This window comes from Pelodiscus sinensis, chromosome 1 (genome assembly GCF_049634645.1).
Source record: "Pelodiscus sinensis isolate JC-2024 chromosome 1, ASM4963464v1, whole genome shotgun sequence".
NCBI classification, from domain to species: Eukaryota; Metazoa; Chordata; order Testudines; family Trionychidae; genus Pelodiscus; species Pelodiscus sinensis.
In genome coordinates this window covers 128,574,463-128,595,800 of record NC_134711.1, presented here as the reverse complement: position 1 = coordinate 128,595,800, position 21,338 = coordinate 128,574,463, and the positions used below count along the sequence as shown (strand labels likewise).

The window sequence follows — 21,338 nt, the reverse complement described above, 5'->3', positions numbered from 1 at the left end:
ACTGTGTGACACTGCAGTTAACCAATGAAACACTTTGTTCAACTGGGATTTTACATCCATATTTTGAAGTAACACCGATTAACTGACATTTAAACAGACATAATAGCTTTTGGTGAAAGCTTAGATCAGTCCTACCTAGGACACCAAAGGCAAACCCGACCACAGAATGTGTAGCATTGCTATGGCCAGCACCTGTATTTTTAATCAAATTATTTGCCAGGCTCCAGGGAAAGAGGATTGAATGGAGAAGCCACTATCCATATCAAGAACATTTTTGTATTTACTTCAATCATGTTGGTTTGCTGAAACATACATTTTGCAATCTACTGACAACCTCCTGTCCTGGAATGGAATCTTCCTTTATCATCAAAGCACCAGTTAGCTCTACTGCGTCATTTTCCACCCTCACTTTGTTATACTCCCCATTGCTAATTGAAGTTTACAGATAAGCAAAGTAAACTCTTAAGCAATATTTTTTTTATCAGGGTTCGATTTAAAGATATTTATTTTGTATATTTTTACATAATATGTTCACAATCTGTTTTAATGGCTATGAAGGTTTAACTTTTTGAATCTCTATTTCTATTCTTGATTATTCTCTGCCCCACCCAGTTTATTACCAACCCGTATAATTTCCTGCAATTGTGAATATTTAAATCTATAGAAATGTTTAAAAATGCAACAACTTCCATAATTTTGTGCTTCTGTAAAAAAAAAAAAACCCACTAAACAGAAAAAACACTCACAAATGAACATCAATATTATTTTTTAAACTCAAACTTTGCCAAACCTATGTACATAAAACTATGGTTTGAAGTACATAAAACTATGGTTTGAAGCCATAGTTAACATTGTCAGTGTAATTCATTAAAGCCAGTCTAGAATTAAATGGGAAGAAGTGTCTCTACTCTTTCATTCTATCCAGCCAAACCTTCCAGTAACTAGGCATCAGGCCCCCAAAAAGTTCAATGGCTTCAAAAGTAACTTTAAACCAGGGTTTCTTTTTTTAAAAGACAGAAGTGTTGCTACAATTAATTAGTAAAGAAACAAGGCTCTTAATAGTTTCTAGTCACAATTTAAAGGAGGGCAGGTAGATAACAGCAATGCAAGTGACAATACCACTAATACATATTAACAACTTCTACAAGAATGGTTAAAAGGAGATGTTATAATGCATGCCATACATGCATATGACACACACAAATTCAACCTAATCTTGGGTGTATTCATGGAATATCAGGAGCATAAGGTCTCTTATCTTTCTTCAGATTAAAAGCACTTTCCCCAAGTAGCCACCATAAAAATAAACAGATTTAATAATATAAAAGGCAAACACCAAGAGAATATTACATAGTATTAACAAGAAGGAAATTTAGTGTTAAGGCTGAAATTTTGTCTTCAATTTCTGCAGAAGTAACAACATCAGATGATCTTGCATGTCACATATGCTATAATACTTAAACATGCATTGGTTAAAGTCAAATTTCAGCCTTACTCTGAATTTCTCTGCATTTGTGGGCTATATCAAATTCTTTGGGGGTGATATTAACACTGTCTTTTGTGCTATGTCAATTAAAAATATCACACAATTAATTCAGTGGCAGAGAGCAAACAAATATGCTGCAAAATTTTCTCCGTTCTTTCACAGGATGCCAAGCAGGATTGGATTCACAATTGACTTCCATATTTCACTAACAACTTTCACCCTGAAAAAGAAAAGCAATCAATCACAAGGACTCTTCTAAACACAGTGATGGTTCCAGCTGCCAAAAAAATAAAGTCTAATGAAATCTAATACGTTTTAATAACTACTTGAAGGTTACAAAATTCTTCTGAGAAGTACTTCATAAAGTGCACAGTGTTTGGTGAACACTTACTATTATCCAATTATAAAAGCAAACCTTGATTGATGGGTCTTAAAAATATATATAATTAGGCAAAACGTTCTCTATTAAGTGACAGATATACAAAATCCATCCCCTCACTTTTTTATGCTTCAAATATCTGGGATGAAAAAGGAAAAGATTTACAGTGGGTTTTTTCTTAGGTATCTATGAACTTCTTGGACCAGTGCTTTACTCCAACTGTACCCCATGTAATTCCATTAAAATACCTCAGTTCATTAGCATAATATTGCAGTCAACGTCATGCATACACAAAACATAGAAGAATTGCAGTGCACAGAAATTAAGTGCTTGGTTTTGCTACAAACACCAGACATGCTAGGGTTCACCTAACACTGTTTTTTAAGTATCTGGACAACTTCTACTTCCTTCCCACACGCCTTCCAACACAGCTAAGGTACTGACTTTTATATTTCTTTTGTGACAGGTGGATACATGGGATGCTCACCTCCATCTCCTTCAATATCGATGAGAGACGACAGCTACACACATGGCTATTGCAACATCAGTAGAAAGAGAAGTGGGGGAGGCACTGAGGGTCAAATACTTCCTTTCACTAAGGTTACATCTACACTACGAGTTTTCTTGGCAAAAAATATGCTAATGAGGGACTCATTTGCATGAGTTGCGATCTCATTTGCACATTTTCTGCCAATCCGTTTTTGTGCTGGGTTTTTGTGCAAAAACAAGCAGTGTGGACGTTTTCTTTTTGTGCAATAACCCCTTTTTCTGCAAGATTGGTAAACCTCCTTTTTTGGGGCATAAGGATCTTGCAGAAAAAAGGGGTTCTGCGCAAAAAGAAAATGTCCACACTGCTTGTTTTTGCACAAAAACCCCAGCACAAAAACGGACTGGCAGAAAATATGCAAATGAGATTGCAACTCATGCAAATGAGTCCCTCGTAAGCATATTTTTTGCCGAGAAAACTCGTAGTGTAGACGTAGCCTAAGAGGAATTATAGAGGAGAGTTATTTTAATTATCTGGTGTACTGAATGGCACTCCACTAAAAGTATTATATATATATTCTTTACAAGGGAACAGTTCTGGGAGTCGTTTTGTGTACAGACAAGATCCGCAGGCAGAGGGTACCATATGTGCAAGAATAAGATCAGTTTTAATCTCCAAGTGGAGCTGATGAACTTAAGCCCCAAAATGAAGGGCTAATGAAGATTAAAAGATTTTAATATGAGAGCAACTTTTATAATCTAGTCTGACTGACTGCCTAACACAGGCCATAGAATTTCATCCAGTGATTCCTGAATCAAGTTCAATGACTTGTGATTGAACTAGAATGTCTGGGGCAAACTAGGAGGGTAACAAATAGAATGCTGTTTGGACCCATCTTTAGTAACTGTCTAGCCATGCCAGCATACAGCTGTCTGATAGAGCCAGAAGCACCTGTGTGCTGACACTTTTTTGGTCTGCAGTATACACAACTATTATTGATCATCGTCATGACATGGGCTGAATATATTTCCCTTACATAATCCTATAACTATTTTAGCTCATTGAAAGCAACAATGTCAGAACACAAACACACTATTTGTGCCACATGACAGTGGACTCTCACTTTAGACAGGCTCCTAGAAGATCAATGGCTGGCTAATCCAGAAAACCACACCCACTGAGGTCAAGGGCAGCAAATGGGGAAGCCATTGCTCCCAATGATGGGAAATTTAAGGTGACAGAGGAAATTCCAACTCCTGTTCTCCCTCCCCATAAAATAAACTTGTTGTACAAGAAACTTTAAAATTAGTTGTTGTAAATAAATAATAAAGGAGGAGAGGAAGAGAGGTGTAGTATTTTTGATGAGATGTAAAACTAAACGTTGTCCCTTTGCCACATAACCAGATATGGAATGAAACATTCCTCTAAAGAAAGTAATTTCTCTGTGTAGTTTCTACAGCATTGATTCAACAATGAATTTAAAGTACAGGCAGTCCCCGGGTTACATGGATCCGACTTACATCGGATCCCTACTTACAAACGGGGTGAGGCAACCCCGCACTAGCTGCTTCCCCCCAGCAGACCAGGGAGACGCGAAGCTAGCGCCCCCCCCCCCCCACCCTCACAGGAGACCAGGCAGACGCGGAGCGGCTTTTCTCAGCAGACACCTCAGTTTGAGAATAAAGAACTGAGGGAAGTGAGGTGTGGAAGAATAAAACTGAGCTCTGGAGAAATGTTTGCCTAGAGTTTCCCCTACAATATGTACCAGTTCCGACTTACATACAAATTCAACTTAAGAACAAATCTACAGTCCCTATCTTGTACGTAACCCGGGGACTGCCTGTATGTGCTTAACTTTAATTCCACTGAGGCCACTGGAATTTAAACATGAGCTCAAGTGCCACACAGTTTACATTTGTGAAGTAGAGATCCTGTGGCATGAAGATCGGTTATAATCAGAAATTAATAAGGGGTTCCTCACCCTGTGCAATAACTGCAGTTCTTCACGATGTACGTCCCTATAGGTGCAACTCTTGAGCTCAGATTTTCCATTAGCAAAGTCCATTCAGCTATCTATACAACCTCTCACTCCACAAAGAGCATATGCAGGGGCTGCACAGGCAAACCACCCTCAGCGGTTCATTCTCTATCCAAATGTCCAAACCAGGATGAGGAGGGCAGGTAGTGGACCATCTATAGAGACACATCTTTAAGAGCTACAATAAATATATAGTGAGTCAAAGAGAATGACTGCTCATGTCTTGCTCACAACACTCCTGTTAATGCAGCCCAGAATCAAGTTTGATGTTTTTTGCACCAGTGTCACAATGTTGACTCATGTTTAACTTGTGGTCCACTATGACCCCTAGAGCCCTTTCAGCAGTACTCCTTCCTAGACAGTCGCTTCCCATTCTGTATATGTGAAAGGGATTGTTCCTTCCTAACTTTTCATTTGTCCTTGTTAAACTTCATCCTGTTTACCTCAGACCATTTCTCCAGTTTGTCCAGATCATTTTGAATTTTGATCCTATTCTCCAAAGCACTTGCAACCCCTTCCAGCTTGGTATCATCTGCAAACTTAATAATCATACTCTCTATGCCATCATCCAAATCACTGATGAAGATATTGAACAGAACCAGTCCTAAAACAGACCCCTGCGGAATGCCACTTGTTAGGCCCTTCCAGCATGATTGTGAACTGTTAATAATTACTGTCTGAGAATGGTTAACCAGTCAGTTATGCACCCACCTTATAGCAGCCCCACCTAGGTTATATTTCCCTAGTTTATTGATAAGGTCATGCTAGACCGTGTCAGATGCCTTACTTAAGTCTAAGTATACCACGTCCACTGCTTCTCCCTTATCCACAAGGCTTGTTATACTATCAAAAAAAGCTATCAGACTTGTTTGACATGATTTGTTCTTTACAAATCCATGCTGGCTGTCTCCTATCACTTAATTTTCTTCAAAGATCACTGATACTTGTCAATTTACATGACATGGAAGGCTCCCTTTGTCTGGCCTGTGTCAAGCTTTGTAATGACATATTGACTAGATGGCTTAAGAGTTGGGAATATATTTGCAGAGCTTTTCAGATAATAGAAAAGCCTAAAAATGAATAGGTCATGGGGTCAGTTTCACCTTTTCACTCTCTCCCCTTTGGCTTGGAAATTTAAACCCAGAAGTCAAGGATCACCTCTCCTCCCTTCCCCAGCAGGAATCAGCACCAGACATGGGCTAAGGGGGACACACACACACACAGCCTGGATACAGAGGAGGGGAATAAAAGGTGACTGCTTCTGCCCTTGTCAACAAGAAATTGACAAAAAGAAAAAGGTCCTCCTGGTTGTCACTTCTCCCTGGCTACCCACTCAAGGGTTATATACCTGGAGCAGAAAAGCAGCAATCAGGGCTGCAGAATGCAATGGAGGGAACAACTTAGGCAGGAAGATGGATTTGCTTTTGAAAACTTTTATTTAGGGAAAAGATACATTTCTTTTTCTTATGGATGGTGTCTGATGGGTCCTGTTCTTAGTAATCTGCCCATCGAAACATCTCTTTGCATTTCAGGCTGAGGGAGAAATGAAAAGGCCATTTAGGAGGTGATGGCCCAGAGCCATGGCAGACTAGGGATGTTAAATTGTGATTAACTGACTAATCGAATAATCGGTGCATTTTGCATTGACTATTTGTCTAGTCGATAGGGTGTCTCCACCTTTGAAGTACAGAAACAGCCCTAGGGCTATTGCTACACGTTAAAGGTGAAAGCGCCACAAGGAGCCCAGGGTCAGCTGTGAACTCTCCGCTGACCCTGGGATCCAAGCAGAACTGCCACTTTGAAACGCCACACTGAGCTCGGAGTCAGGCTCCTCGCGGCATTTCAAAGTGGCAGCACCCCATGGAGCTGGGGACTCCTTCACATCCCTATGGCCGACAAGGGCCTGGATGAGAACTGGACTCAGTTATTACTATTAGCTATTTCTTTTTTGTCATTCAAACGGATCTTGGGTCATGGCTGATCTCAACCATCATGTAAAACCCTTCCTTGTGGCCTTTTGCCATGCACCCACAGGCATCTCATGGCAAGGAGAGGAGTGTTTGTGGGGATGCAACATGATTTCCCACCTTTATGCAGCCAGTGGCCTATACTGGCCACTCCCATGTTGGAGACTCACATTTACTTATTGACAATAACATTTGCAGAATTTTAAAATATTGTGCACAGAATACTACATTTTTGGTGCCAAATGGCCTCAGGAATATGGGGTGTTGGGCAGTGTGGAGGGTCTGTGGGTGGAGGGGCACTGGGCATAGGGATTTGTGGTGATCTCTGGGTGCCAGGCCCCTGGGAATGGGGGTTACTGGGCATAAGGGGTTGCGTGATTCTGGGCAGGGAGGCTATGTGGTAGGCACACTGGCAGTGCAGAGCTGGAGCTGGGGGTGCAGATGGGAGGGAAGTGCAGGGGGTGGGGTGAAGGTGACAAAATCTTGGAGTTGGGGCACACTGTAGGAGTTAGGGTGCAAGAGAGACAGGAGTTAATGGCAAAGGGAGCACAGGGAGTCCAGGGGTAGGGGAGCCCATGGCAGCCAAGGGAAATAGGGGGCAGCAACATACAAGTTCACCCAGAGCACCATTTTCCATAAGGCAAGCCCTGCTCCCACTGTTTAAAGCTTCAGTGCTGTGATAGCCCATTAGCAAGAGACAATGGAGCTTAACTTTCCTGTGGACATATGGGTCAGCCGGTTCAGAACGGAGACAGAGGCCTTGCAGAGACACGTGGCCATGTCACCTGACGGTGGGACCCATTTTTTGATGCTGTATTTTTCCAGAAGAACAAAGTGGAAGTTTAGGCTAAAGATAAAGGATTCCCACCTTAGGAAAATCCTATTTAAGGAAGAGGAGTGAGGTAATCATGGTCATCAATTCTCCCTGGCCACCACACTCAAGATAACTGCAGGAGAAAACTTAAGACTGAACTGGAGGAAGGAACTGAACAAACTAGCTGGAAAATTATTTTAATGTAGCTTTTAAAAATATAATTGTATTTAGGTTGCAAAGTGAAGCGCTCCGAAGTTAGAAAACGGGTGATTTACTGTTGCCCCAGCGACCTTACTGCTTAATGCTTGTTTGTCCATATGATATAATTTTATATGATCACACGATATTTTTTCCTCTAAACCTCTGCTTCATTCACTGCATAGGATGGACATGCCAAGAGGAAAAATCAAGTTTGCACAGTCAACTTTAAAGCTGGCACTTCCTAATTTTCAAGTGCTTGCTTGATTTTGCAACCTAAATAACATTCTTTTAAAACAGGGAGATTTAAGACATTTATATATTGTATATTCAGTTTTCTAAGTGTGTAGAACACAGGAATTTATATACGAGAGTAGTCCCTTTCTTCACATATTCTGATACCTTACCTCCAAATGGTAGCCTTGTGATCAAAGAAGGGCAAATACACACACAGGTCAGATGTTCAATATTTCATCATAGGGAAAATGATGGCAAAGATCTTCTGTTCTGAAACATACCATTTTCTTTTGAAAATTACCACACAGCTTTGCAACTACTACAACTGTAGTAATATCACAAAGTCTTTACACATCCCACTAAACCTTTAGGGTGTGTCTAGACTACATGCCTCCTTCGACGGAGGCATGTAGATTAGCCAGATCGGAAGAGGGAAATGAAGCCGCGATTAAAATAATCGCGGCTTCATTTAAATTTAAATGGCTGCCCCGATCTGCCGATCAGCTGTTTGTCGGCAGATCGGGGGAGTCTGGACGCGATGCCCCGACAAAGAAGCCTTTCTTCATCGACACAGGTAAGCCTCGAACCAGGCTTACCTGTGTCGATGAAGAAAGGCTTCTTTGTCGGGGCATCGCGTCCAGACTCCCCCGATCTGCCGACAAACAGCTGATCGGCAGATCGGGGCAGCCATTTAAATTTAAATGAAGCCGCGATTATTTTAATCGCGGCTTCATTTCCCTCTTCCGATCTGGCTAATCTACATGCCTCCGTCGAAGGAGGCATGTAGTCTAGACACACCCTTAGTCTCAATGCTAAAATTGATCATTTGTGTATAAGAACACTATCCTACATGTAGAAAGACTTGGCTTCTATTTTGTTGTCACAGGCATGATACTCACAGGGATTGTTACTGTGGGTTTCTGTCTTCCCAGACTTGGCAAGTTTGGTTGAGTTCTGCTGTGCTTTGCTTTGCTCTTCTCCAGTTAGCAGGGCTTTTATTTCAGAGGGGATTTTCCCTTGGTCCATTGCCATGCACCACTGCTTGTACTGAAATAGGCAAACACATTAAGCATTAGCAAACTGGCAAGATCGCATTAGCACAGTGGTTCTCAAACTTCATTGCGCTACACTACCCTTCTAACAACAAAAATTACTACATTGAAGAGGGGCAACCAAACCCTGAATCTGTCCAACTCTCACTGTCCCACGAGAAGGGAACAAAGCCCAAACTCTACCACCCAGGGATGAAAACCAAAGCCCAAGGGCTTCCAGCCTCAGGCAGGAGGCCTGAAACCTGATCCCTGCCACCCAGGGCTTTGGCCCGGAGAGGCGGGGCTTGGGCCCTGGGCCACAGCAAGTCTAAGCCAGCCCCAGCAATCCCATTAAAATGGGCTTGTGACCTACTCTGGAGTCCTAACCCACAGAGAACTGCTGCATTAGTGGACAAAACAGAGCTGTAATTTTTACCTTCCACTATATTAATTTACAATTTGAATTTACGTGATTGCTGATGAGTTAAACATGTGCCCATGATAGCATATTTGGCCTGAGTAAATCATATTTCAGTTAACACAACTACTGCTGGTGGCAGTAATTACTAAATAGTAAGGAACATTACTAAACTGCAAGGAACGTTGTGTGCATTTGCTGGCATGTCCATTAGCCAAAATAATCTTCCAGCTCACCACCTTTCAAAACAAAAATTTCACATGAATCTAATGCTTGGAGATACTCAGAAGTTTTTTCTGGTATTCTACAAGCCAGAATTATGGGAAGTTTCCTTTCCTTTTAGCCACATTATAGCTGATTAAAACTTTCTCATTAACAAGTGACAAAAATACAAACTTTTTTATCACTGAGGGTATGTCTACACTACCCTCCTAGTTCGAACTAGGAGGGTAATGTAGGCATACCGCACTTGCAAATGAAGCCCGGGATTTGAATTTCCCGGGCTTCATTTGCATAAGCGGGAAGCCGCCATTTTTAAAACCCCGCTGGTTCGAACCCCGTGCAGCGCGGCTACACGGGGCTCGAACTAGGTAGTTAGGACTAGGCTTCCGAGGTGTACCGGTAGTTCGGAATAGGAAGTCTAGTCCGAACTACCTAGTTCGAGCCCCGTGTAGCCGCGCTGCACGGGGTTCGAACCAGCGGGGTTTTAAAAATGGCGGCTCCCCGCTTATGCAAATGAAGCCCAGGAAATTCAAATCCCGGGCTTCATTTGCAAGTGCGGTATGCCTACATTACCCTCCTAGTTTGAACTAAGAGGGTAGTGTAGACATACCCTGAGTGACTAAGAGATGGGAAAGTAGAGGTTACCAACGTATGGATGTTAGCGTGTAGTTGTCTACATGTTTAATTGATAAGCCTGAGCTTATCAATTAATCCTAACAACTACACATACTCCCCTCTTGCTGCCTCTGTATCAGAGGAGCAAAGTGGAGGGAGAGGCAGAAGCTAGTCGCCCATAAAGCCACCTTTCTCCCTCTCCTCCCTCCATTTTGCAAGCTCTCTTTTGCCCACCATCCCTAGAGGTGTTTAATTCTCAGCTTGACAAAGCCTTGGCTGGGTTGATTTAGTTGGGAATGGTCCTGCCTTGGGCAGGGGGCTGGACTTCATGACCTCCTGAGGTCTCTTCCAGCTCTATGATTCTATGAACTTATTGTGCCATGAAACATGTACATACATCCATTTTGTTCAAACAATGAGACAGTTGAATAACCAACTACACAAGCTACACATACAAACATAATTTTGTGCACAGAGAGTCAGCAATATGCACAAAAGCAGTCTGGCTGAAAATGTCCACAAACAACAGATGACTACATATCAATATTTCAGTGTGCCCCTACACTTAGAGATCAGGTACTTTCCCCAATATAAGAAATAGGATTTTAAGATGAGACACTAATGCATAGCCGTCACCTTGCTTATATCTAGTACAAATACGAATAATCTTGTAAACCTCTTCTGATACCAGGATCATACTCAACATGTAAACCAAGCAAGCACTTAACATATTTGTTCTTGTGATTCTGACATCTTATGACCTAATCAGGCTCTCATTTAAGTCAATAGCAAAACTCTCCCTGATATCAATCAGAACAGGATCCAGCCCTAAACCAAGGTTAGGTCAGAAGAAAATTCCTTACCATTTCCAGCTCTTCTCTAAGTGCACAGATTGCTCTCTCTCTGCTTGAAACCAACTCTTCCAGATACTGGTATCTCAGTTTCTTCCTCGCCCTGCATTCTCTCGCACTTTGACGACTTCTCTCAAGTTTTGCCTTCAAATCTATTTTGGCTGGTTTACGACCTCGTTTGCCTGGTTTCTTTACTTTGCCTCCAACCACCTATAAGGTGACAGTAAATTAAATTTACATTCATCCGGGGAGGAATAAGAATGAACTTCCTAACTTCCTACCACTGTATTAGGATTTGCACAGCAAGAGGGGAGCCTACTGCTACAAAGTTTACCATAAAGGAATAAAAGTGATATATTAAAATCAAGGAAGCAATATTCCATCAAATTCTCAGCTCCCTCAAGCATAGTACAGATTGAACCTCTGCTAACTGGGACTCCCTGATCCAGTAGCACCCGTGGTCGGACAAGACCACAGATGTTCCAGGACCAGAGAGTCTTGGTGGAAGGGTAGCAGCTGGGTTCCCCGTAGCTGGGCTTTCTGGTGTGCTGCAGCTGGGCTCCTAGGTACAACCAGTGGGACTGCCCAGCGAGGCTGCAGCGGAGTTGCTCAGTGTGTCCAGAAGCCTGGCACACCACAGCGAAGCCACCAAGCAGGGCAGGATCCTGGTGCGCAGGGAGTTGTGCAGCCTGGCTTAGCAAGGAAAGGGTGGAGGCGGACTGCCAGAGCAGCAGGGCTGGCAGGGAAAGAGGATGGCCAGGAGTACGGTGGCCAATCCAAGGCTGGGGGTGGGGGGAGTAGTGGATGATAACAGAGGGGCCAGAAATGACCTCCCCTGGTCTGGCAAAATCCCTCATCTGGGACCAGTCAGGTACCGAGGGTGCTGGGCCAAGGGAGGCCCAACCTCTACTTAGCTACTTCAGCTGATACCAGATAACAGAGGAAGAAGAGTTTACTTTTAATTTCAAGGGGCTGATGAAAGAAGTTAAACAGCAGCAGGACAAGCAACAAGGAGCTCCTAACATAAAGAGACTGCTCAGGCAGCTGTACTATAAGCTGGACTTCCAATATGACCTGGGCAACCATATTGCAGAAGAATGAAAAGTTCAGTCAGCTCTCCAGCCAACTCTGAAGGCCTATTTCAGCATCAACTGCCATCATGAACCCATTACACACAATGAGGAATCCTGTCCACTGGGAATGTTACAGAACCCCAAAGTCAGAATGGAATTTAGCATCTTAAAATTGGAGTTTATAATTATACAATAATCCTAAAATTATTTTAATAAAATAAGGTTGATTTCTAAATTCACAAAGGCTTCGAAGGGAGGAAATTCACAAATTAAAAGTACTAGCCAGAAAAATATTATACACAAATCATGGATGTAGTCCAGCTATCTAGAGTTTCATGCAGACATAAGTATCAAATAAGTATCTATTCATCAATATGAGCCATTTGTTTCCAAAATACACTTTACAAGAGTAATCATAAATCTATATTACACAGATTTGTGCTTCTTAAGATCAGTCCTGCAAAGTGTGACTCGCCCAAGACAAAACTGGTTCTTTCCCATAAATGACTGAAGTATCATCTTCAAGGGGTAGGCAGGTAGATTGTTTGTCTGTGCTGGTAAATTTTCATGATTTTACAAGGCTGATTTTAAATGATGTATTGATTAGGGATGTAAGCAACTAATCAACTAGTCGCTTCCCCCTCCCTGGCTGCCTCTATCAGAAAGAGGCAGCAAGGGGGGATAAGAGGCAGAGGTGCTGGGGGGGGGGGGAGCCAGCTTAAAAGCCGGTTCCCCTCCCAGCTCCAGCTCCATGGGAGGCGGCAAGGGTGCAACAGCAGCATTCTACCTTTGAAATGTACAAGAGCCCCAGGGGGGCTCTTGTGCATTTCAAAGATTGAAACACTGCGTGGAGCCCAGGGTCAGCGGGAGACTCCATGCTAGTCCTTATCAACTAATTGACTAGTGGATGGAAATCCCATTGACTATTAGATTAATTAATTAATTTAAATTTAACATCCCTAATATTGATACATAGAACATTAATGTGCAAAAGCTAATAAATTAAGAAGAAATATTTGATATGTTACAGTTTCTCTACAATCTTGATTCCTGTCTCTCTCCTTTGGCATTTACCAGCCAAATCCAACTGTATATTCCATTTTTTTATTCTATATATGCTCATTAAAAAGACAATAGTGTTAAAATTGAAGATTTCATGAATGCTACAAAAGTTAAATTTAAGGCAATACAAAAGGCTTGCTCTTTAAAATCTAAAATACATTCCAACCCAAAAAACCCTTTAACCATTGCCTCACTATAACTATTAGGTTACATATAGCAACTTGAAATAAGAAAATAAGAATATGCTCCAGCTCTACACATTATACAGTTGTAAAATAATTGTACCATCTCCCATCTCAAAGTATATAGACTTCAGCTCTTTAGAGCAGGCACAATGTTTTTGTTATATGCTTGTAGCATATCTATTATGGTGAGATGTGATTTCTAAGTTGCACTGCAATAAAAATTAATAAAAATAGTAATAACACTGTCATCAACATGCAATCACCTCTGGTGACACAGGTTTTGCTGCACAACAGTAGGAAATAGTAAATGTTGGCCATGGATATCAGAACAAAGCTTGTTTCTTTCAAAGAATGCCACAGGATCTTTGGTGTTCATGTAAAACAGGCAGAAAACATCAGAGGTTAAAGTTTCATACCTGCTGAAAACACACATGTAAGCATGCCCACAGCAAACTACATGACATTCTATTTATGTGCCACAGAAGAATGAAGGGCCAAGTTTACACTGATGTGATTTGAAACCATTAGTCTATTCTAACCTAATTCACCCCTCCCACATCCTCTTAATTCTGATTCATTTCAAAAGGAATCTACCAATTAACTAAAAATCCATCATAATTTGGTTACATTTCCATTCCCAATGTCCTCCCATTCCTCTCCCTCTCCTATACAACACTGCAACCTCTACAGGAACTGAATGTGTACTCTACATAAAGTACCCAGCTCTGATAACTGAATTTGGAGAAATTACTTTAAGATGTACCACAGTAGAACCACATTTAAAATACAGCATCCACAAAGGAATAATTTCTCTATCATTTACTCCTCAATTCCCCTTCTAGCATATTTTACTTCTACAAAATGCATGCATTATATTTTTCTTACAGGCAAGTGTTAAATTAAATGTTCAAGTTTTACAGCATATTTTATTGCACAACACAAACACTGCAGAACAAGTGATAGCTGCGATTATCAAAGAAAGTTTGTTTTGTAGCACCAAGCAGTAAAAACAATTTATCACTAAGTGAAGTCATGTTCTATAATGAAAAATGGATTAGACAACAGAACTCATTCTTAACGTAGTGAAATGATTCAGAAATCACTTGGCAGCCTAATCTTATCCCCTCTACACTGCCTTTTTAAAATGTATTCAGAAGTGGCTGTCTGCCCTGAGCAAACACAGCACACTTCATGGATTTCTAATGACTTTGAAATGAATATAATGCAGTCATAAGATCAGAAAAAATCCAAACCTTTGTCAAGTTTGAGCTGTAGAATGTTATTTTAACTCTAAGTTCCCTACACCCTTCTTATGACAGAAGACTCCAAAGCATATTATTTAAGATTTCTTATTTAAAATTAGCATAATAAAGGCCAAAGGAACAAAATTCATTCTCACATTCCTCCATTGTTCTCAGTACGCTGTACTTGCAGTAAATCTGGCACAAGGCATAAAGTTTTGTAAGCATCTTATCAGACATAACTATAACTGGTTGGTTTCCATGTAAACTAAATGTTTTGTTTTACTTCAGTAACTAAGGCTTGGTTGCTTATTCTAATATGGGATCTTTATGTGTTTAAAGTGTTACAGAAGTTTTATTGCTAAATACATAAAAGAACAAATCAGTAAGTAAATAAGTAAGAGCCACATGCACTCAGAGTATGTTATCTCTTTTATCCATCATCCGAAATACAATCATGAGACTGGTACATTAATATTCGCAAAGGAGGTTCCACAGTTTTGGGATATTATATTACCCCAGAAATCACATCTTAATGATTTAAGCATCCGGTTTGTACCACTTATGACTTTCTGACATTGTGCATTCAAGTCAACAAGTTGTGTGCATGTGTGTGTTTATTTTATATATATTGAGACCCAGCCAGTTTACAATGTGGAAATCATTTGGATGAGATCTTAAACCAGGGCTACTCAACTTTGGAAGCCCAGGGGGCCACGATACTCACAGCACATGCAGAGGGCCTCAATTTAAGTGTGGTTCATTCACATGCAAATATATGCAAATAAGCTTCTTTCATACGGATGGGCATGAATACAAAGCACTTCCCACAATGCCCCAGAGCTCCTGGCACCTCCTCCCTGCAGGCTAGAAATGCTGACACCCTGTACTCATTTCTTCCAGCCAACCCGTCCATTTGTGTCTTTCAATTCTCACCCCGCCTGGGAGACGTCTCGCCATTGTGGAGCGTCACCAGTGGAGGCCATGTTCAAAGGATCCCACCTGCAGGCCACGTGTTGAGTAGCCCTGCTTTAAACCCAAGGTTCTGTCTGCTCTGAATGAACATCAAGGATCCTCATTCCTTCCATAAGAAGAGAGATTTGCCTTTGTGTTCTTATGTAGTAGGCTACAGCCATCTCTCCAAGGATCATCTGCATTTCAGTGACACTGTACATGGACAGTTTATGAAGCAGTTAGATTATCCTTTCATCTTGATGGACCCCCATATACACACAACTCTTAAAACATAGATGGGAGGGCAGCAAGTTCAGTTTTTAAGGTCACAGTTCCCCTTTCAGTTACCCACCAGCATTACGGGAATTTAAATGTGAAGCAACCTCCCCCTCTGATTTAAAGATTGATATCAACAATGCCACAATATTCTAATCTCCACACAGTCCACAAAAAGTCTCAAGGTTTCAATCACAGTTTCTCACATGATTTTGCTCTGCATAACTATGTGATTTAATGCAGTTCTACTACCACAACAGATTTTTTTCCCCTTAGGAACAAAAAAGTTTTGGTCTTTACTATAAACTTGAGTGACATGTCTTAAAAGTGTAGCCAAAGCCTATGTTGCTGTGACAGCAGAGAAAGACATAAGTTAGTATTGCAAGCTGAATCCATACATGGATGGGGGGGAGGAGAGGATAATTCCAAATTACCTTTATATTTGCTCTGAATTAAAATAGCATCAGGAGTTATTAGCATTTAGCAACTGTCTTTTCAAGCAGTCATATGTGATCAAGAGCCAAAAGAGAAAGATCAGCATTAGTAATTGTAATGACATCTGTTTGTCATGTACAGTGTTGTTATAGTCATGTTGGTCACAGGATATTAGACACACATCTGGTAGGTGAAGTAATATCCTTTATTGGATTAACGCCTGTTGATGATAGGGACAAGCCTTCAAGATTGCAGAGAGCTGAAGAAGAGCTCTATGTAACATTCCCACTAACAGAAGTTGGTCCAATAAAAGATATTTCCTCACCTACATTATCTGTTGTCAGATTTTCAAAAAAGTGTGTTTCAGGTAATATATTTATAGATTTCAGAAACTAAGCAAAATGTCTTCTCCCCTTTCTAATACAGACAGATGGATAGATAGGCACACATTTCAAAAATATGTAGTAAGATAATCACTGGATTTACAAACATGCCTACTCAATCAATTTGAGTAAGGCTAAGTTTACACTGGCACTTTAGAGCACTCTAAATCAGGGGTTGGGAACCTTTTTTGGAGTTGAGGTCTGCTGACCCACACACAAAGTGGCTCCCACACCAGAGCTGGGGGGGGGGGGGAGCCCAGCCTAGTAGATTTTGTGTACTCCAACCCCATGGGGGGCTAGGAGCACTGGCACGAGCTCCCCAATACTGGGAGGAGGGGCAGAGCTTCTGGGGTCAGAACCAGGTAAGCTGGGGGCAAGGATGAGAGTTTCCCCACCCCTGCTTTAAGTGATCCATCCACTCCATTGTTCATTCCCAGTTTCTGACAAACAGGCAAGACACCATTTCTGCCCATCCTGGGTAAGAGTCATTGATGGACTTATCCTCCATGAACTTATTTGGCTCTTTTTTGAACCTTGTTACAGTCTTGGACTTCACAACATCACAGACAAGTTGTGTAACAGGTTGACTGTGTGTTGAATAAAGAAGTACTCCCTCTTGTTTGGTTTAAACCCGCTACTTATTAATTTTATTTTGTGACCCGTAATTCTTGTTATGGGAAGGAGTAAATAACTCCTTTGTTCACTTTTTCAATACCAATCATGATTTTATAGACCTCTACCATATCCCCTCTTAATCATCTCTTTTCAAAGTCCCAATCTTATTAATCTCTGCTCATATGGCAGTCATTTCATACCCCTAATAATTTTTGTTGCCCTTTTCTGAACTTTTTCCAAGATACTTTTTTTAGGTGAGGCAACCACATCTGCACACAGTATTAAAGATATGGGCATACCATGGATTTATACAGAGGCAATAAGGTATTTGCTGTCTTATTCTCTAGCCCTTTCTCAATGATTCCTAACAATCTGTTTACTTTTTTGACTGCTGCTGTATATTGAGTGGCTGTTTTCAGAGAACTATCCATGACAACTCCAAGATCTCTCTTCAGCAGTAATAACTATGTTAGTCCCCACTGTTTTATACATATAGTTGGGATCATTTGCAGTATGAGTTACTATGAATTTTAATGTTGGTAAATGCACATGACATTTTGCTGCCCAGTCACCTAGTTTTGGGAGATCCTTTTGAAATTCTTCAGTCTGTTTTGCTCTTAACTTACTTGAGCAGTTTAGCATCATCTGAAAATTTTGCCACCTCGCTGTTTCCCCTTTCTCCAGATCATTTCTAAATGCTGAATAAGATTGGTGCCAGGGGGACACCACTATTTACCTCTCTTCCTTCTAACAACTTATTTATTCCTACTCTTTGTTTCCTAACTTTTAACTATTTATCAGTCCATGAGAGGACCTTCCCTCTTATCCCGTGACATCTTACTTTGCTTAAGAGCCTTTGGTGAAAGATCATGTCAAAGGCATCCTGGAAATCTAAGTACACTACAGCCACTGGATTCTTGTCCACATGCTTGTTGGTCCCCTCAAAAAATTCTAGTAGATTGGCGAGGCATGATTTCCCTCTGTTGATTTTTCTTCAACAAATTATGTTCATCTATTGTCTGACACTTCTGTTCTTTAATCTGCCCAGTACTGAAGTTTGACTTACTGATGAAATTGCCAGGATCACCTATAGAGCCCTTTTAAAAAATTGGTATCACATTAGCTATCTTCCCATCATTTGGTACAGAAGATGATTTAAATAATAGGTTACAAACAAGTTAGTAGTTCCACAATTTCACATGAGTTCTTTCAGAACTCTTGGATGAATGTCATCTGGTCCTAGTTTATCAATTTGTTCCCAAACCTCCTGTAACGACACCTCGCTCTGCGACAATTCTTCAGATTTGTCACCTAAAAAGAATGGCTCCAGTTTGGGAATCTCCCTCACGTCTTCAGCTGTCAAGACTAATGCATTTAATTTAGTTTCTCTGCATTGGCCTTATCGTTCTTGTGTGTTCCTTAAGCATCTCGATCATCCAGTGACCTCACTGGTTGTTTAGCAGGCAACTTACTAAAGTACTTACAATTTTTTTTTGCTATTAAATTTTAACTAGCTGTTCTTCAGATTCCTTTTTGGCCTTCCTAATTATATTTTTACACTTTGTTTGCTAGAGTTTATACTCCTATTTTCCTCACTAGGATTTAACTTCCACTTTTTAAAAAAATGCCTTTTTCTCTCTCTCTCTGCTTCTTTTACTTGCTTGTTAAGCTATGGTGGCACTTTTCTGGTTCTCTTAGTATATTTTTTTAATTTAGGGAATATACTTAAGTTGAGCTTCTATTATGGTGTCTTTGAAAATTTTCCATTAAGCTTGTGAGAATTTCAGTTTCAGCACTGTACCTTTTAATTTCTGCTTATCCGTCTCATTTTTATGTAGTACCCATTTCTGAAATTAAATGTTATGGCAGTGGGCTGCTATGGTGTTTTTTTCCTGCCACAGGCTGTTAAATTTAATTATATTATGGTTGCTATTTCCAAATAGTCCAGATATAGTCACCTCAGACTGGATCCTGTGCTCCACTTGGGACTAAATCAAGCATTGCCTCTCCTTTTGTGAATACCAGAACCAGCTTCTCCAAAAAGCAATCATTTAAGGTGTCAAGAAATTTTATCTCTGTATCCCATGCTGAGGTGTCATGTACTCAATGTGAGGATAGTTTAGCTCCACCGTTATTATTTTTTCATTTTTATAGACTAATCTCCCTTACCATTTCACAGTCACCATCATCATCCTAGTCAAGTGGTTAGTAATATATTCCTACTGATATATTCATATTACTGGAGCATGGAATTACTAACCATAGAGATTCATTCTATGGAACAATTTCATTCATTTAAAATGTCATGTCATTTGAAGTGATTTTGCTTCATTTGGGATGATCATTTATTCCAAGTTAGTAATTTTGGGGGGCAGGACGGGCATTCTGTTCACTATGTGTTACCTGCAAAACAAGGTTCAGAGTGGAAGGCATTTGCTGTGAACTAGACAAAATGTGGCAGTAAACTACCTGATCCCCAACAAATCTGTTACTGAGTAATGCAGTAGTTTACAATTCTGTGATGTTCTGCTCAGGACAGCCAGTTGTATCCCAGAATATAAATATATGTTATGGTATTTTCTTATGTAATCAGATTATCACATGTAATAGTAATTAGAGGCAGACTGCAGGGTATCAGAATTTTGTAACAGGGTATGTGCTAGGGATGTAAGCCACTAGTCGATTATCAGACTCAGAGATAGTCAACTGGGGACACAACTAGTCATTTCCCCTATCACTGTTTGAGTCCCCCACTGGCCCTACACTCCTGGCAGCAATTTGCTTTTGAAATGTACAAGAGCCCAGGAGGGCTTTTGTCCTTTAACCAGACAAAAAGATTAAAGGACTGACTGGAAACAGACTAAACTAGTCTTTCTAGCAATGGCTTTCTAGGTCAGTTCTGAGGCACAGTAGAATTAGTAAGGGAAGGACACATTTGTGCCCCTGTCTCTGCGATATTCGGGGGGGAGGGGTAGGGGGTGTGTGTGTGCGTGCGTGCGCGTGAAGGATCTCACTCTCAAGAGTTGTCTCAAGTTTTTTTTACAAGAGTACCATTCAGAAAGGGATGGGAATAACAGATGAAAAAGTAAGTGAGAATGCAGTGTCAACCCATGGAACTCCTTGCCAGAGGATGTGAAGGGCAGGGCTTTAACAGGGTTCCAAAAAGAGCTAGATAGACTCATGAAGGTTAGGTCCATCAATGGCGATTAGCCAGGATGGGATAGAATGGTGTCCCTGGCCTCTGTTTGCCAGAAGCTGGGAATGGGATGGCTCAGCCCATGATTCCCTGTTCTGGTCACTCCCTCTGGGGCACCTGGCACTGGCCACTGTCAGCAGACAAGACACTGGGCTAGATGGACCTGAGGTCCGACCCAGTGTATGGCCCTTCTGATGGGAGCAGCCTCTGGTGTTTTACTTCGCAGCCTGATGGCTCCCCAGACCCAGCAGCCACTGCCCGGGGCGAGCGCAGGTCTGGCTAGTGAGCGCGCTGCCCGCTTTACTTGGCTCCTGAGCACCTGGCCCTTTGCGCTGGGACCACCCCACAGCGCGGGGCTGGTGAGGGGAGCAGGCCGAGCAGGGCGCGCCCCCCCCCCCCCGCCCAGCGCTCACAGCGGCTCACGCGGGCATGGGGGGGGGGGGGGTTCGTAGGGCCATGGCCGGGGGCGGGGGGGCGTTTAACTGTCACACCCGTTAGGCCGAACGCGCACGAGGCAGGGCCCACCCACCTTGCTGTCATCCATGGGAGCCGCCAGGCCCAACCCCGGAACCGCCGCCCGCCCGCGGCCCAGCCAGACGCCGCACGAGCAGCCGCGTCAGCGGTGTCCCTCGCGCTGGGCGCTCACAACGGCTCGCGGGCGCCCGGCACAGCTGGACAGGCGCCACTGGCCCGCTCCATAGCCTGCTATGCGGTTTGTTTACCAGCCCCCCTCCTTCCCCCGCTCAGCGACCAGCCGACTCAGAGCTAGGAGCGGGTGCATCCTGGGAATCGAGGTTTTATTTCCCCGCGGCAGCCTCCTTAGCCCGTGCAGGTTTCTAGGCCAGAGAACCACAACTCCCATGAGGCTAGGCGCAGCGCGGAACGCTCAGTGGCGCGGTGCACCCCGGTAGTGGTAGTTTTGGACAAGCCCGGGGTGCTCATAGGTTAGGAGGAAGAGCCGCCCACATGAAAACTACATTTCCCAAAAGGCATTGAAAGGAGACGTCCCACGCCGGGCTTGCGGGCCTGAACCGGACAAACCGCGTGTCGTGTTGGCAAACTTTATCCAACTCAGAGGTCTGATAGGTAACGGGGAGAAAATGTAAGCGATACAGCAGCACGGGAGTGCTTATAAAATTGGCAGATGACACCGAAGCAGGGAGGGGTTGCGAGCA

General features: G+C 42.1%; 1 protein-coding gene across 4 annotated transcripts; it reads right to left on the bottom strand.

The window, feature by feature from the left end:
• Window positions 1-460: 460 nt before the first annotated feature.
• On the bottom strand, window positions 461-20,939 carry CREBL2 (cAMP responsive element binding protein like 2). Of its 4 annotated transcripts, none has more exons than XM_075901167.1 (4): window positions 20,693-20,931; window positions 10,756-10,953; window positions 8,506-8,653; window positions 461-1,706 (listed from the first exon to the last, which is right to left on the bottom strand). In XM_075901167.1, exons 1-4 carry the CDS (start codon window positions 20,705-20,707, stop codon window positions 1,702-1,704), a joined length of 366 nt encoding a protein of 121 aa, XP_075757282.1. In that variant the 5' UTR covers window positions 20,708-20,931; the 3' UTR covers window positions 461-1,701. The 4 variants fall into 4 exon arrangements, with proteins under 4 accessions (XP_075757282.1, XP_075757284.1, XP_075757293.1 ...); XM_075901169.1 differs by lacking the exon at window positions 461-1,706 and adding an exon at window positions 5,904-5,923 and having other exon boundaries at window positions 20,693-20,936; XM_075901178.1 differs by lacking the exon at window positions 461-1,706 and adding an exon at window positions 7,856-7,876 and having other exon boundaries at window positions 20,693-20,936.
• Window positions 20,940-21,338: the final 399 nt, after the last annotated feature.

What these genes read in the sequence shown, in the direction of transcription:
- CREBL2 (XM_075901159.1), bottom strand. An exon ending in TTAGAGAAGAGCTGGAAATG is followed by an intron (nt 8,654 to 10,755) that starts GTAAGGAATTTT and finishes TGCCTATTTCAG; the next exon opens with TACAAGCAGTGGTGCATGGC.